This window comes from Peromyscus leucopus, chromosome 3 (genome assembly GCF_004664715.2).
Source record: "Peromyscus leucopus breed LL Stock chromosome 3, UCI_PerLeu_2.1, whole genome shotgun sequence".
Lineage (NCBI taxonomy): Eukaryota > Metazoa > Chordata > Mammalia > Rodentia > Cricetidae > Peromyscus > Peromyscus leucopus.
Genome location: NC_051065.1, coordinates 158,128,847 through 158,146,072, shown reverse-complemented (window position 1 = coordinate 158,146,072; position 17,226 = coordinate 158,128,847). Strand labels below are relative to the sequence as shown.

General features: G+C 46.5%; 1 protein-coding gene across 4 annotated transcripts in view; it reads right to left on the bottom strand.

Moving 5' to 3' along the window:
• Srgap3 (SLIT-ROBO Rho GTPase activating protein 3) overlaps positions 1–17,226 on the bottom strand; it is a 232,955-nt gene that overhangs the window by 39,796 nt on the left and 175,933 nt on the right. For 2 of the 4 annotated variants that reach the window (XM_028863879.2, XM_028863883.2), the window contains exons 9-12: positions 15,153–15,350; positions 11,993–12,077; positions 2,587–2,614; positions 232–318 (exon numbers count right to left, since the gene is read on the bottom strand). In XM_028863879.2, coding sequence (XP_028719712.1) covers positions 232–318; positions 2,587–2,614; positions 11,993–12,077; positions 15,153–15,350 — 398 coding nt within the window. The remainder of the gene's footprint in view (positions 1–231; positions 319–2,586; positions 2,615–11,992; positions 12,078–15,152; positions 15,351–17,226) is intronic. The other 2 variants (XM_028863881.2, XM_028863882.2) reach the window with 1 other exon arrangement.

Here is a 17,226-nt window from a genome sequence, read left to right as displayed (position 1 = left end):
TTTTTCTTTTTGTTGTTGTTGTTTGTTTGTTTGTTTTGCAGAGTAGAATAAAAGGAAATAAATGTAGGGTATGCTTCCCCGTTTTTCCTGCCAAATCCAGAGTGTAAAAGAACATGAAGCCGCAATGGTTAGTCCCTCTGTCCCCCGTGGGGCCCTGGGCACTGCTGGAATCTCTGACAGGGAAACATAGCTATCCCAACTTTGAATGACATCAAATCGGTATCGACTTACTGGAACGCTGGGTGGGACACAAAGTGGGGAGGGTGGGGGCAGCTCAGCCAGGGGAAGTGGGGCGGCCTAAGCCTTCCATCTCTTCTGCTGCTCAGTTGCAGAGCAAATAAAAAAAAAAGGGAAAGAAAGAGAGAGAAGCCGGGAAGACAGGAACAGAGAAGACCACAGAGGGCAGGGAAAGGAAACCAGAGACCAATGTCCCCTTTCTGCTTTTCAGCTGGGAGGAAAATTAGCATCTGCTGGCAACACAGGCGTGGCCTCAGAATTAGTCTGTGACACAAAGCGAGTGATTAAGAATTTCCCCTAAACATCCCAACAGATGTGGGCGTCAATATCCAAAGTGGTGGCAGCACTGATGCTCCACAGCAGGGGGGCTCGTGGAAACTGGGGTTGGATGTGCACCGAGCTGTATTTGATTGGTCATGACATCACCCAGCTGCCCTCTAATCAGGACTAGAGCCTCTTGTCAACCTGGTTAAGGAGGCCGACCTCTCTTCAAAGTACAACGATTAACAACTGGTATTTACATCCCACTTTGCCATGTTTAGCAATTCTTCAAAACACATTAGCACATCTGGTCAGCCTGAATCCCAGGGCTGTGATGAATTGGGGGCATTAAAAAAAAAAAAAATACAGCTCTTAAGTGTGAGAAAATGGCCATTTAAACAGGGGTAAGAGCAACTTGGCCGAGGGAGCCTGCTCTGATGATGGCCCCAGATGACCTAGACTGTGTCTGAGAATCTACAGTTGGCACAGCCAAGGTGTGGGGACATTACCAAGGACCTCTGAGACTCATTTTAAAACCACTTTCAGATTGAACAATGAGCTCCACAAGTTTAATAATGAGCCAGAAAGTATCTGGCTAGGTCTGAAATTTAGGACAGCATGCCTAAGTGGGAGGTCTAGCAACCTGAACTTGGATTCCCCAGGCCCTAGGCCAAAACAGGTGAGAAAGATATATATATATATTTATCCTGGGCTTTCCAGAGTTGAAGGATGAGACTGAGACTACTGGGCCAAGAGATATATTATGGCCCCTGCCCCCATCATTTCGCTGGAGCAAGCTCCTTCTGCCTGTATTTTGGAGATTAAGAGGCAGTGAGCCATGGCCCAATTCATCCCACTTTGGCGTAAAACGGCTTCTGTCCTCTTAGGACCATAGTAACATTCTCTTACCAGAAAAAAAAAAAATAGTAACAAATTTGGGTTTTTCAAGAGTTGCCTGCTCATCTGCTGTTCCACATGTGGGAGGGTCCTTGCCTGTGAATCATCTCCATGTTCCCAAACTGCCTGGGCCCAGATAAACAGCTGGATTCCTGGAAAGCCCTAAATCTCCAGGTCCAACACACTAAACTCCACAGCTTCCCAAGCCTTTGCCACGCCTACTTGCTTCCCCAAGAGCAGGGGAGAGTTGAAGGGTCATCTTTGCTCTTGCCAAGTAGGACAGCTTTTCAGGATTCTGAGCCACTGGGAAGAATTGATTTGGAAGGAGATAATATCGTCGAGTCACTGAGCCCTACTACATGAGGTAAAAAGTAGCTCCCAACTAAAAAGTAGCCACACATGATAGAGGGCAGACCTCTGGGCCACTGCTAGATTGATGGTGAAAACTCAGATGCCAGGGCAGTGCTGGCTGCTTAGGCATCTAAAGCCTGTGAAAGGCTGAAAGCTGCTGAGTGAAAGTGTTCACTGGCTCTGGTGTGCTCAGGGAAAGCACAAAGGGAGATGCGGAAAAAGCTAGAAGGAAGCATGAGTTGCCTATATGATTGGCCTCGCCAGTCCATCCAGTTCCCACTGAACTTCAAGCCAAAGTATGATGGGCAGTGCGGGCGGAGGGGGGGGGGCGTAATCTGGGCACACATCCATGTGTATGCAGCATGCGCGTGGCCATCTGTGCACACTATCAGCCAACTGCAAAGCCTTCGCAACTGAGCTCCCAGGCTGGACCTGGACCACCTATAGGGAAGTTTGGGCAGTGGCCATGTAACATATCCAAGAGGAGAAAACAGCCACCCTGTGGCCTGTGGCCTCTGCTAGTGCCTTTAGACACCCTGGGATCCACTACCCTCCCACCGGACAGGACATCTCCCACTGTCCCAAAGCAGCTATGAAAGCCCCCTCCCTGTGGCCAGCCTGCTGGAGCGTGGCTTTATCAGTCTAAAGCGAAAACAAGCAAGGCTGCCTCAGTAGCCACCGTACCCTCCCCCATCACCCCAAAACCCCCAGAGGTGGTGAAAACTATCCAGCTTCCCTAGTTCCCAGGAGGCTATCTTCAGCTTATACATCTACCCACCCACCGCATCCTCTCAGACTTCAGGCAGCCAGTACAAGGGCACAGGATTCCCCAACTCTCACCTGGTTGTGCCGCACTCTGCTCTCTCCCCTGGGGAAAGAAAACAAAATCGCATGTTGATGTTTAGTTGGCTTTGATTGTGGTTTTAACCAAGGAACTTTCTTTCCCTTAAAACAACAACAATATTAGAAAGATCTCACATGCCCATCTACAGTCCTTTATTCCAGCCTCCTGACTCAGGCAACAGCTAATCTCTCTCTTTCTGCAGGTTTGATAGAGAGAAAAGAGAGAGATTTCAGAGAAAAGAATCACTCTCCTTGTGGTTTCTCTCCTGAATCTGGCTTCTTTAGCTTACCATAATTTGTCTACAGTTCATCCGTAGGTCATGATTCAGTAGTTCATTTATTTTTATGGTTGAATAATATTCCGTTGTGTGGACAGACCACAGTTTCCTTACCCACCTGTTTGTGTAACAGGTTCCTCAGAGTTTGAAGCATTGCATCCTGCAGGGAAGCTCCTTAAGCAGGAAGGTAAACAACTCAAAGTACTTTCAGGAAGTCTCTGAAACTGAATAGATTCACTAGCCAACTCCCCCCACCCACACACACACACCCTGGCCAAAGTAAATATAAAAGCTGAGAGACCCTCTTAGACTGGAAGCCAAGCTCCAAAGGAGACTTGGTTGAGACCATACCAACTGCCTGGAAGAAGCAGAACCCAGCAGAGCTCCCTGGAAGAGGTTTAGACCAACTGAGGCACCTGGAAAGGACACTCTAACTTGTTGAGCTGCCTGAGAGCTGTACAGTGTGCTCCAGGTTTCCAGCTCTGTGACCTCTTCCCTGAGCTGGTGGTGGACCTTATCGATGCAGCTGTATTTGAGTAAGTAGTTTCTGCTCCTGTGAGTAACCCCTCACCCATATTCCTGTTAGTAACCCCAATAAAACTCATGGTTCACCAAGTGGACTTTTACCCCTATATGGGGTAAGTCACACAACGCTGCCCCCCAAGGATCTCATACTTTAAATGTTCCCCAAAATGCTCTTCCCATGTCCCCAAACTATTCCTATGTAAGTCTCCGACATTTCCATAAGTGACCCCCTCACCTGACCACTTCAATTGGAAGTCAGAGAACGGCTCTTCAGAGCTCTCTACCCTTCTTAACTTCAGTGGCCCACTTCCCTCCATCTCAGCATCACCATCTCAGCTCACTCCCCTCCATCTCAGCATCACCATCTCAGCTCACTCCCCTCCATCTCAGCATCACCATCTCAGCTCATTTCCCTCCATCTCAGCTCACTCCCCTCCATCTCAGCATCACCATCTCGACCCACTTCCCTCTATCTCAACATCACCATCTCAGCTCACTTCCCTCTATCTCAGCATCACCATCTCAGCTCACTCCCCTCTATCTCAGCACCATCTCAGCTCACTTCCCTCCATCTCAACCTCACCATCTCAGCTTACTTCCCTCCATCCCAACATCACTATCTCAGCTCACTTCCCTTCATCTCAACCTCACCATCTCAGCTCACTTCCCTCCATCTCAACCTCACCATCTCAGCTTACTTCCCTCCATCCCAACATCGCTATCTCGGCTCACTTCCCTCCATCTCAACATCACCATCTCAGCCCACTTCCCTCCAACTCAGCACCGCCATATTAGCCCAAGTTCCCATCATCTCTAGCTGGTGTACTTGCCTTTAAAGTGGAGTATTTCACTACAATCTATTCACAATTCAGCAGCCAAAGAAATAGCTTTGAACAGAATATGTCACATCTTCCTCTTGTTTTCTTTTTTTTTTTTTAAAGATTTATTTATTTATTATATACACAGAAGAGGGAGCCAGATCTCATTACAGATGGTTGTAAGCCACCATGTGGGTGCTGGGAATTGAACTCAGGACCTCTGGAAGAACAATCAGTGCTCTTAACCTCTGAGCCATCTTTCCAGCCCCCTTCCTCTTGCTTTCTAGAGTCCCCTGTCACACGTGGAATAGAACACAAGCCTCATACTCTGTATCCATAAGCTCCTCAAGCTGCTGTTACATGTACATAGACTCCTTCCTCCTTTGGCCTTAAAGCCCCTGCCACAGAGTCCTTCTGCTAGGTCCCTAGCTTGTTCGCAGGGCTTATCTTGCCCCTAACATTTGAAGAGCTGCCTCTTACTAGCCTTTTGCATCTCAGCTGAAAAGGAGGATCCAGAGCAGAGCTTCCTCCATCTGAAGTAGACAAGGGTTTCCCCAGAGTTCCTCTGTCCACACTGTCTTCGACTACAGCTTCACTTGTTTACTGCCAGCCTGTTGTCATTAAAAAGCATCATGTTCCATGAGAGACTCACACCTGTTCACCAGGAGAGGTGGTGAAGAACAGGTCTCATGTAGCCCAGGCTGGCCTCAATCTCACTATACAGCTGACACTGGGCTTGGACTCCTGACCCTCCCACTCTTGCTTTCCAGGTGCTGGATTACAGGCATGCACCACCATGCTCTTAAAACTCCTAAAGGGATAGGAGATGCTGGGTTGATAGAAGTGCCTGAGTCCAGAGTCCCAGCGCACACTTAAAATCTAGAAATGGAAGCATGTGTCTTGAGGCCCAGCACTGGGGGATGGATACGAGGGGCCCATGAGCCAGCCTAATGAACAGCAAGCTCCAGGTTCAATGAGAGATTCTGTCTCAAAAGAGAAGTGGAGAGCATACTATGCTGATCTCTGGCTTCCAAACATGAATGTAAAAGCAAATGTGCCTGCATACACATACGCACATGCTGTGGAATGCTGTTCTGTATGCTGTGAATGTGTTGCTCTGATTGGTTGATAAATAAAATGCTGATTGGCAGGAAGTATAGTCAGGATAAGCAGACAAAGAGAATTCTGGGAGGAGGAAGGGTGAGTCAGGAGTTGCCAGCCAGACACAGAGGAAGCAAGAGGACAAGGCAAAACTGAGAAAAGGTATCAAGCCACATGGCTAAACATAGATAAGAATTATGGATTAATGTAAGTGTAAGAGCTAGTCAGTAATAAGCCTGAGCTAATGGCCGAGCAGTTATAATTAATATTAAGCCTCTGTGTGATTATTTTATAAAAGGCTGTGGGACTGTGGGTGAGAGATTTGTCCCAACCTGAGGCCAGGTGGGACACAGAGAAACTTATAGCAACATGTGTGTGTGTGTGCGCGCATACACACACACACACACACACACACACACACACACACACACACACCCCTTTGCTAAATACCAAGGTTTTCAATGTTGTTTGGCACACTAAGTATGAACTCATTAAAGGTTTATTGAGTGGGTAAGTGAAGGAAGAACCTCTCTGCCTTCAAGATGCGCCTTGATAAGTGGCTATAATAGCATACAAACAAGTGCATCCTGAAATAGGAGAACAAGTGTCATAACACCAGTGTACACAGAATACCATCCCCGGAACAACACACAAGCAAGGAGATCAGAGCGGGCAGAGTAACTTGCTCCAGTCCCTGCTAAAGGGCAGCTTAGATACAACATAGGTTGTCTGACTTTACCTCTGCAAACCTGGTTCCACCCACCCACACAGGTGGGGAAAAGCAGATATTTACAGTAGAATTTGACTCAACCCAATGCCTTCTAAAGGTGGTACTTAGTTTTTAATAGTATCCCTTCTTTCTGGGCTATAGGGATCCCTTATCTTAGAAGACCTCCTTAAGTAGAAATGGAGTGCTCAAAACAAGGAGATAAACAGCATCTCCTTCTCCCACAAAACTGCACTGACAATGCAGAGGTCCAAGTCCTCATACTAAATTTTATCAAGTAATAGTGTGATCCTGCACAGCTCACTGTCTTTCTTTGGGCCTTGACATCATCAGTTACATTATCCAACCAGGCACTGTGGATGCTCACATCCATTATCTACCCAGGAACTGTGAACACTTACATCCATGAGTTTCACTTGCTGAACAGCTCCCCTGGCACATCGATGTCTAAAAATGACCCCCATTTCCCCAACACCCCGAAGAGAATAAAACTCCCCCACCTGAGGTCCTTTAAATCAGTGCTGCCAACAGAAATGTACTGCAAGTCACAATTTCTAGAAGCCAAGGAGCAAAATAGCAAAGTAAAACAGGCAAGGTGAATTCAGTGCTTGATGGTTCAAAATTGTATCCTGCTTGACCCAAGTTATCAAAATATTGTCGTGTGTGTGTGTGTGTGTGTGTGTGTGTGTGTGTGTGTACATATATATGTTGTAGAATATTATTTTAAGGTGTGCTACATTTGTTTATGCTTGGAACATCTTAATGATGCAAAGATGTGTTGCATTCTTTTATGTTGCATTTATTTAGCTCTGTGAAGCTGTGTTGCTTTGCCTGTCTAAAATACATGATGATCTAATAAAGTGCTGAACAGCCAATAGCAAAGCAGGAGGAATAATAGGAGGGGCTGGCAGGCAGAGAGAATAAAAGAGGAGGAGAAATCTGGGAGAAAAAGAAAGAGGAGCAAGAAAAGGAGAGAGGACACCAGGGGCCAGCCACACAGCAGGCCACAGAGTAAGAGAAGAAAGATATATAGAAGCAAAAGAAGGAAAAAGCCCAGAGGCAAAAGGTAGATGGAATAACTTAAAGTTAAAGGAAACTGGCTAGAAAAAAGCCAAGCTAAGGCTGGGCATGTATAATTAAGAATAAGCCTCCATGTGTGATTTATTTGGGAGTTGGATGGTGGGCCCCCCAAAAGACCAAAGAGCCCCCAAAAGAGTAAAATCCCAACAACATGTATACACACACACACACACACACACACACACACACACACACACACACACACATCAGTATCAAGCAAGATACTTTCTATTCTCTTCCCTGTAAGCTAAATCTTCACATTTTGTTCATTCTGCTCATCTCAATGAACATGACCAATCCATGTATCAAGTGTTCAGTGGCCAATGTGGTCCAAGGCCTTCACCTTGGAGATACAACTCTAGATAGACTCTAACTCAACATTCATATAAAGTTTTTTTGCTTGTTTTACAGTTGTTGATGGGGGGGCAGAGTCTCACGTAGCACAAGTTAGCCTCATTATCTGATGGAGGATGACCTTGAACTGTGGATCCTCTTGCCTCCACCTTCCACAGGCTAGGATTACAGTAGCTGTTTTTATGCTGCCTTAAGTATTGAACTCAGGGGCATTGTGCATGTTAGACAAGCACTCTACCAACTAATCCCCAGCCCGTGCTGTTTGTTTGTTTGTTTGTTTGTTTGTTTTTAATAAAGAGCCTAAGCATGTTTTTCCCCTATAGAAAGCAAGGCAGTGTAGAGACAGAAAGAGGAGTGTTGGGGGATAACCTGAAGTCTGATTCAGGGAATAAACTGACTTTGTCCCTCAGTACCTGACCAGGGCTAACTGCAGAGGGTTAAACTGAAGCCAAGGACCCAAGCAGGGGAGAAGTCAGGTAAAGCAGACACATTTGCTCTCTTTCGTTTGCTCATGTGTCTGGGATCTGCTGCATATTCTCTGAGGCTCTGAGGCTAAATTTTCATGCAGATGGAGACCTGTGAGAGCCCACAGCATCCTCAAAGAGGCTTCATGATGACCTGGGATTGTTCTGGGGGAAGGAAGGCCAGTCATACACTTATCCTTTCCCTCAGGGCTGCAGCCAGCTGCTCCCTTAGTACCCAGTAGTCTGTAAGGCCATTTCTGATCCCTCCTTTGTTTTCCAAATGACCCACTCTTCTATGGGCTTGCTCTGGTCCAGTCACACTCCCATCCATCATTTCTCCTAACTCACCACTATTTCCTCTGTCCTGACCCCTCCTGCCAGTCTTTTCACACAGATGGCACCTTCTCAGGCACAAGGTGGGCCATAATTATGATGGTGAACTCACAAAGCGAGAGTGAAGCTGAAAATCCTTGTCTAGTGATAACACAGGCATCACAGGTCATCACGGTGCAACACGTTCCCACACTGGTGGTGACACTGAAGTCAACCCTGGTGTAAACACACCTACTACCCTGTCCTTATACATGTGGAGCACATACAATTACACACAGCCCGTAACACTTGTTATTGGTAAGTGATTGCCACTATTTATGCTACGTTAGAGAACATTCTTTCTACTCCTAAAAACACGGGTTAACTGTGACACAGTGTGATTCGTTATACCAACAGCACCCTCATCTTGGGTTTTCTGTGTCTCCTGATCACATCATTTTCTTTTGTACTTGACTTACTCTCTGGCTGTGGTCTCACGCATGCATCATATGGCCTAAGGGTGTAGTCAGCCTTGGTTTGTGTCCGAGCTGCTTGTGACATTCATACAGTGATGCAATTGCCTAATGTATTTCTCAGAGGATATCTTCATCACTGCATAATGCCTGCATACAGTTGACTGACTGCATGATCAAGAGGTAGCTCTTCCCTGTGAGGATGGGACATCATTTGTCTGTGTATCGCGGCACCCTCCTCCAGCCCTGGAGTGTCTGTGCTTTTGGGTATATGAAAGGCAGGTGAGGGCAGGGAGGAGGTAGGAATCAAAGGTTGAGAGCATGGTTGTGGATGCCAACACACAGTCAAGGAATACCACCCCCTACCTTTCAGCTTTCTGCCTGAATCCTAACTCTCTCTGCCAACCGCTTTAGGAACGTGGATTGTCACTTCAAACACATATCAGAAAAGTTTGTTTTTGTTTTTTTTTTTTTTTTAAGCACTGTCCTTAACCCTCAGGGACCTGTTGAGGTTTTTAAAAACATATTAGAAAATATTGTTAGAACCTGAGTCCTGGGGCCTGTTTAGTTCTGTGACAGGCCATTACACTTGGGCCTGACAAGGCTATGTTCCATATCTGTTACAGATAGGAAACTACTCAGACTTGAAGACCTTCAGCAAAGTGAAAATGGGTGAGTATCTCAGGTAGAAACATTGGAACTTCCAGAACATCAATGCCCAGAATGACAGGGAAGTCACAGGAAAAAGACTCAGGGACAACAACAAACCGAATTCCCTGGGCACTGAAATGACTACCACACAGCCGGTGTCAGACTGGGAGTGTGTGCTCCCAAGAACAGCAATGCCAATCTGATGGGTACCCAGCAGCCTTTTCAAAGTTCACTTGTAAGTGAAAGTGACCTGGAAGAATTTGTGCTTCTTTTGACTGGCAGGTTCTCTGAGCCACACTGTCAAAGTGGAACTTTGGAGAAACAGAGGCACATGACATCATTAAAACAAAACAATATAAAACAAATAAATAAAAAAAAACCCAGCTCAAATCCTTTTGGATATTCTCGGGGACTCTATTTCTCATTGGTTTTTAACATTTTTTTCATTTTATCCCTCTCAACATGAAATATCTCTCTGACGACAGGAGAGGGCCAGAGATGAGGCATAACCACACATTAAGCCTGCACTTAAACCATCATCTACTGAGTGAAGAATCCAACTGCTCAGGTGGGGGTAAGGATACTCCAGCATTAAAATTTAGAAGAATGGGTCTGGTATGGTGGCGCATACCTTTAATCCCACCATTAAGGAGGCAGAGGTAGGTGAATCTCTGTGAGTTCAAGGCCAGCCTGGTATACACAGCAAGCTCCAGGCCATCCAGAGCTACACAGTGAGATCCTATCTCAACAAAAACCAAAACAAAAATTTAGAAGAATGGATTTGATAATGTTCTGAGCTCTGACTGCCCCGCTCAACTCAAATTCTCCTGGTTGCTTTACTCAATGTCCTAAGAATCCATAACGCACCTTTGTTAGATCACACGTATGTAAAATGAACAGTGATTCGGTGTAAACTTACTCAGTCTCTCTGTTTTGAGTAATTCAGTGTTTATTAACTTTAGTTTATAATAGTGTGTCAAAGACAGGCATGGTGGCCCATGCTTGTAGCCCCAGCACCGGGGAAGCAGAAGGATCAAGAGTTCAAGTCTATCCTTGAATTCAAGGCTACATATCAAATTTGAAACCAGCCTGGACTACATAAGTCTCAAAAAAACAAAATAATGTATTTATATTCACTAATTGTGGTATACCATACTGATATAGGATTAATAAAAGGGAATTGAGGATAGACCATATGAGAACTCTACAATTTTTCAACTTTCATGTAAATTAAAACCCACTCTAAATAAAACATTCATTTAGAAGAAGAAAATCTTCCCTAGAACTGACCAGTCTACCAAGATCTGTGCCTACGGTCAAAGGAAGTACTCTGGGCTTTTCTACGTCTGATGTGCTAGACAAGACCTGGCCGGGCTTCTGGGTGACTCTTATTTGTTCCTCCATTTCTGAAGCAATATTTTCCTAGAGCTCTTCTTGCCAACCAGCTCAAAACTCAGAAGGCAGATGTCAGAGTTCACATCTCCGAGTGAGGCATGGTTGATAAAACCCGGAAGAACAAATGGGCCAGGAGCTATGTCAGCCGAAACATTATGATCGAATTGAGGCCATGCAGACAAGGGCAGTAAGAGATGAGCACTCAGAAGGGAATGGGAAGAGAAATCCCTCTACCCCACAGACCAAGGACCCAACCAGGACCTTGGACTGTCAAAAAGTCCTTGGGTTCTAAACTCGGAAATTAATTCCAAAGCACTAGCAGCTGCCCCTCTCAGCACTGATCCAATACTGAGAGGTCAAGATGGGCAGAACTTACAGATGAAGGAAAAGCTCAGTGCAGTTGACTCCTCCACACCTGCAGTCCTAGCACTCTGCAGGCCTGAGCAGGAGGATTGTTAAAGTCATGCTGGTCTATATAGTCAGAACCCAGGAAAGGGGTGGGTGGGGGTGAGGCCGTGTGTGTGTGTGGGGGTGTGTGGGGGGGTGGGGGTGTGTGTTTAGGGATCAGATCAGTGATTTGCTTGGGGCAGAGAATGCAGGGATTGACTACAAAAGGGACTTGAGGCTGATGGAAAGGTTTTCTATGCCCAGCTGGGTGATGTCTCCACGCAGACATTCAAAGACAGCAGGAATAAGCAGGAAATTTTACAAGGCACAGGCGAGCCTAGCCTGGCTGGAGCATACTAAGGGAGGGGACGATACTGGACAGGGTCAGGGAGGCAGGCAGAGGGCCCTGGGTGCTCTGGATATCTGAGGTTTTACTCCAGTGCCATTGGAAGCTTCTGGGTGGCTTCCAGTCTAGTTTTCTGATCTCTTATGGGCTGAACCCTATCATGTATGTATTTTTCTTCTCTGGACCTAGAGCCTTGTTGAGGCCCTCCAACAGTTCCCCTGGTGTGTGCTGAGAAATGCTGGTCCATGTGTCCTTGGATTCCCACCTCCTACTTAATGGGGATACAACCACCACTTGGCCTTGCCTCTTCTGACAGCCACATGGAACCCACCTCAGCCCCTGTACCAAGATGATTTTCCCATCCTGCCTAGTGAAGGCACAGAGTCTAGCATCAGGTCTTTCTCTGCCCAGTGCTGGGTGTCTTGAGCTAAAGTGGCTGGGCAGCTCTGGGCCACACAGCAGTCCCCCTTGGGCTATCTCCCACAGACTCACCTTCACCCAGTGTCTGCTTGAGTAAGTCATGCTTGGCTTGCAGCTTGGTGATGAGGTTACTGCCATTCACATATTCTTTAAATTTCTGTAAAACACACAGGCATAAGGAAGTTAAAGGCCACACAGCCAAGTGATGGTGGGGTCTCTGATTCTAAAACGCATCTCCTCAGCAGGGAAACCAAGTAGATGTCAGGCTCTCCAGGACCTGGTAGGGGGACAGGCAGGACTTTGTACCTGTTTTGAGCTATTCCAAGTGCCTGTCTAAATCTTGGTGATCCCTGGGCCATGTAGGTTGGGTTGGGCACATAAGAGGCAGGAGAGTATGGCAGCAGCAGAGGCCACGTCTACAGTGAGGACTGTGGGCAGCACAAGGTGAAGGGCCCTTTTGGTCACCAAAGCTCCACTATGTTTCCAGGACCAGAGCAATAGGAAGAGAGCCATGCAGAGGCCCTGCAGCCGAGGCCAAGGGCTAGCAGAGCAGAGCTTAAGATGAACTTTTTTCCAAATGAGGAAGGGCTGTGCAGGCCACTGAGAAACCTTGCATCAGAAGGTTTATCAATGCACATCAGTGCCCTGGGGACATGATTTTCTGGGTGGATGATATAAAGAGGGGTGTGCAGAAAGTGCTTTGTCCCAAATGCAAGAGAGAGAGAGAGAGAGAGAGAGAGAGAGAGAGAGAGAGAGAGAGAGAGAGAGAGAAGAGCCCCTCCATCATCTTGGAGGACAAATGGAGAAAGCTTGATCATATTTATTCTAAGGAAACAGAAGCCAGAGTTGGGCTCCATGCTGTGCAGCCTGGAGTGCAGCCCCCCCATGTCTAGACCCTCATTAGCTCCTCAGGTAAGCCAACCGTAGATTTAGGATGTCTCTCCAAATGTGGAACAGAGGACCAGCAGCTTCATCACCAGCTGGGAAGACTGTTAACATGCAAATTTCCATTTCAAGATACCTTGAATCTAACCCTTCATTTCTCACTTGGCGGGGAATCACAGAGGCCCTTACACTTCCAAGTTTCAGAGCCCTGCTGAGGAAGATGGGAGATGGAACACTTGAATTTTAACTGAGTGTCCTGGCTCTGGGTAATGCACACCTTTGCTTCAGTCAGTAAGTAGTGACTTATAGGCTGGTGGGGGAGGTGTCTAGCAATACCCTCCTCCGAGTTCATCACATGTCTAAGAATTAATAAAAAAACAACAACAGAGGTGAGATGTACACATAAAAAGTTGATTGTGCCTGAAGCTGTTTTCTGGCCTCCAGAAAACATACACACATATATGTATGCATATATGCATGCACACATATCAATATGTATATAAAACATAAACACATATACACAAACACAAAAAAACCCCACATCTTCTGATCTTGGTCAAAGACACAGGATTTCTTTAAACACAAGCAGGCTGGACCCCTTCCTCTGTTTCTGCTGCCTAGATTTTGTTCTACTACTGAAGTGACTTTCTATTTATCCCCATATGCACTCCCTGCTCCCTAGAGACAATAACTTCTCTTTGTCAACACAGTAGGCCTCTAACAGAAGTAGTAGATGCCAGGAGTCATGAAGACTAGCTTTGTTTCCTTTCTTGACAAGGTCAAAGAATACTGGTGGAAGAAATGAATGTCAGCTATTGGATTGGAGCAGGGTTTTGATTAAGGCTTACCAATTACAGAGTTGTATGCTAGAACTGGGTTAATTTGTGACAAGTTCTATGAGCCTAATCCAGTCAACAACAGCCTAGCTGTGTGTCTCTAGGGACCTGATTGTCAGCCTTGGCAGTAGCCTGGCACAGCCATTACATTTTCTTATTAGCTACCTTTAAGGTACTGGAGGCCATGCTCCCTGAATCTGCATATGATACAAGATCTGAAAAGAGCATAGAGGTCTAGGGATTAGATTAGGATGCTGACAGTCTGGACCTGTAACATGAATCCATCAAGAGCATGGCTCAGTGAAGACCTACGTTTTTACCTATAGGGCCTTTAAGAGGAGGGAGACCTGGCTGTGCACAGAGAAGCATCAGCTGACACCACCTTAGCTCAAAAATAAAATAACAAGTGCCAGGTGTGGTGGCACGCGTCTTCAGTGAGTGTTACTGCAGACATTCAAAGAGAAAGTATTCAGGAGCTAGAGCGCAAAGGCTGCTCAAACCGAAGCTTATAAGGTAGGGCTGGAAGAATCAGGGCACTCAGCCTGGCGGAAGGAAACCTTAGCTTTCTACAGCCAGGGAAAGACAGGTAGCATCAGCTTCACTCTGGTCACTGAGGAAAACAGCATCAAGACTAGTGGCCAGGAATTCTAGGGTGGTAGATTTCCCAAAGATAACAAAGATGTCAGCTACAACTCAAGCAGGAGAACTATTTGGGTGAATGAGAGCTTTTCACCCTGGGCATTTGAGCAGAGTCCCCATGAGCTTTTTGTGGGATGTGTACCAGATGGAAGGTAAGTCCCTTACAGCCCCAATCTCCATGTTCAATAAGCCCAATGTGAACTAAAGCCTCAATTCCCCTTCCCCGCTTTCCTCCTGGCTCCTGGCCAAAATGGAGTCTGTAACCTGGGATTTTACAGGGAGGGACTAGCAACTCATGAATAACTTGCTTGTAATGCTGAGGTCCTCATTTTCAAAGCTGAGTCACCGATTTAAGACAATAGCATACACATAACTCCAGGTTGTTACCTGACTCCTTCACCATGTTCCTCTAACCCAGTGGCTCTCAACCCTTTAATACAGTCCCTCATGTTGTGGTGACCCCAACCATAAGATTATTTCCATTGCCACTTCATAACTGTATTTTTGCTACTGTTATGAATCATAATGTAAATATCTAATATGCAGGATGATCTCTGTGAAAGAGTTGTCCGACCACCCCCCCCCACACACACACCAAAGGGACCATGACCCACAGGTTGAGAATCACTGCTCCAACCCAACTGAATAAAACTTTTTGGTTCCTTCCAAAAGCATCAGTGACCATCACTCAAGTTTAACATTAATACCACCCACTGCACTTCAGAAAATCAAGCCAGGCAACCTAATGGTAAAAAATCATGTTAGGAGATTTATGTCCTATTATTTTTGCTGGCTCTCTCATTCTTTCAGGCTGCTCCCAACGCCACAGGCAGGGAGTCAACAGTGGGCTCTGGGTCCCAGATGCTACTCACTGTGAAATAAAACATCTCTGTTTCCTGCTGGTTGGCTCTCCTTTTGGCGATGTTGATTTTGCTCATGTAGGTCTCAGAAGCGGCTGACTTTATGGACTCTGTAGATCGGCTGTGTTGGAAGGCGTCAGAGACATCGAAGTCCTCCACAGTCAGCATGTCCTGTAAGGTCTGCATGGTAGCATCTAGGGTTTTCCTAACCTAGGGGAAGGCAGCACAAACACCTTTATTCTCCTAATGCCTCTGACGCCACTAAGTCCTTTTCCTGACAGTCGCTTTGTTCCTTCACTTAATGTCTCTAGAAGGTAGGCAGGACAAGATGGTTGCTCATAGACAGTGAGGCCGGTTGGTCATTGGTCCAAGACCAAATAGCTGGCAGGGTGAGAAGCCAGATTGTCCATTCTAAGGTCATTTATTGGATTGCTACTGACTGAGGGACCTTGGGAGTGTCATGAGGCTAATGGAGGCAAGTTTCTCGGTTTGTTTCCCTGGTCTGGTTAGACAGCGTAAAGGAGGCTCCCCTGTGAGTCACTTGAGCATGGCAATCAACAGAAATGCTCTGGTGACTTATCTCATTTAGGGAGGAAGGTGGCGATGGTGGGCAGTGGTCTGCTGGGAGACAGAAAGTTAGTTCACTGTCACAGGGTTTAGTTGGAACTCCAGCTTCCATCTTGGGTCCAGTGAAATCACACATCACAGAGACTCCCAAAGCAGGGCATGAGGACCCCAGCCTCACAGAAGCCCTGGGACAAGTGGGATCTCAGTGGCAGGCTCTATGTCCCAGGGGTAGGTAAGTCCAAAAGAAATCACTGGCAGAAAGTAGATTCCATTTATTGTAAGATCGTTGTCACTCAAAGTGTCTCTCACTGCTCCTCAGCTGAAATATCACCCTCTAATGCTGTCAGGTCCCCTAGCACATGCCATTCATGGTCCAGTGTTTTTCCATATGCAGACACTCATGGGTCTTCATGTTTTCATTTCTGAAAAACTATGGGGCTGTGTTCCTTTGATTTATTCTCTATCTAGAATAATGTTTAGCATGTATTATGTGAATAAATATTACATAAATAAATGCTTGTTGAATGAGTGAATAGATCACAATCAGTTCTTCTTTCCAACACAGACCGATGGAAGCTGATTCAAAAAACAAGCATATCCAAGCCCATCCACAGCCCACAGAGAGGGCTGGGTGCCTCACTCTCCTCCCTGTGGCCCTGATTTCCATCTAAATTCCATGAATGGCATTATACATGTGAACCATTTAAAAGCCTTTGGGGGGAGACAGAAGATAGAAAGCAAGCAAGCAAGCATTCTGCCCAGCTCCTGTCTCTCCCTTGCCAGGTTAAAAGACAAGTCAGTTTGTCTTCTTATGACCTTCCCTAGACACGCTTTGACTTGTGTTAGCTCTGTCCTAGCTCTGCCCTTTGTAGACAAACCAGGCACAACTGTCCCTACGGTCCGGGATAGCCTGCATGACATTTGAAGACAGTGGCCTTTCCACCATGACTGTACTTCTTGGGCATAAGTCTGTCACACAACCTTGGGTGGCACTGCCCAAATCCTGAGGTCCTTTCTCCAGGGCCCTAGGGTCGGCTGGCATTCCTCCTCTGGGTGGGGTATTTAGGTCTTGGTAGGACACAGCCTACCTGGCCTCCTCAGTCCACGTTAGAACGGACCCACCCAGTGTGATGCTGGAGCACGATGCAACATGGGAGGAGCACTGAGCTAGTGAGACTGACCCACCCCCTGGGGCTTCACATCCTCAGTACGTTTAGGGCAGCCTGGGCTATCTAGTTATTTGTGTAATTGTAAATACTTGCTCTGACTTCTGATGAAAACCACCGAAGCTGAGGGCAGAGAATGAAGCGGGAAAGCACAGAGTCAGTGGTAAACACCAATTATTCTACAGCTGAGATGGAGCCAACGTTCACACTCGGAAATGTTTTTCCTGCGGGCTTTTCTCTATGCCTGCCGATCCGCAATCATTCTAAACATAGAGTCCCACTTCCTCCCGTTCCCTTTCCATTCTTGTACGCATTTTTGTACATTCTTGCGATCTTGTACGCGGCCTTCAGGC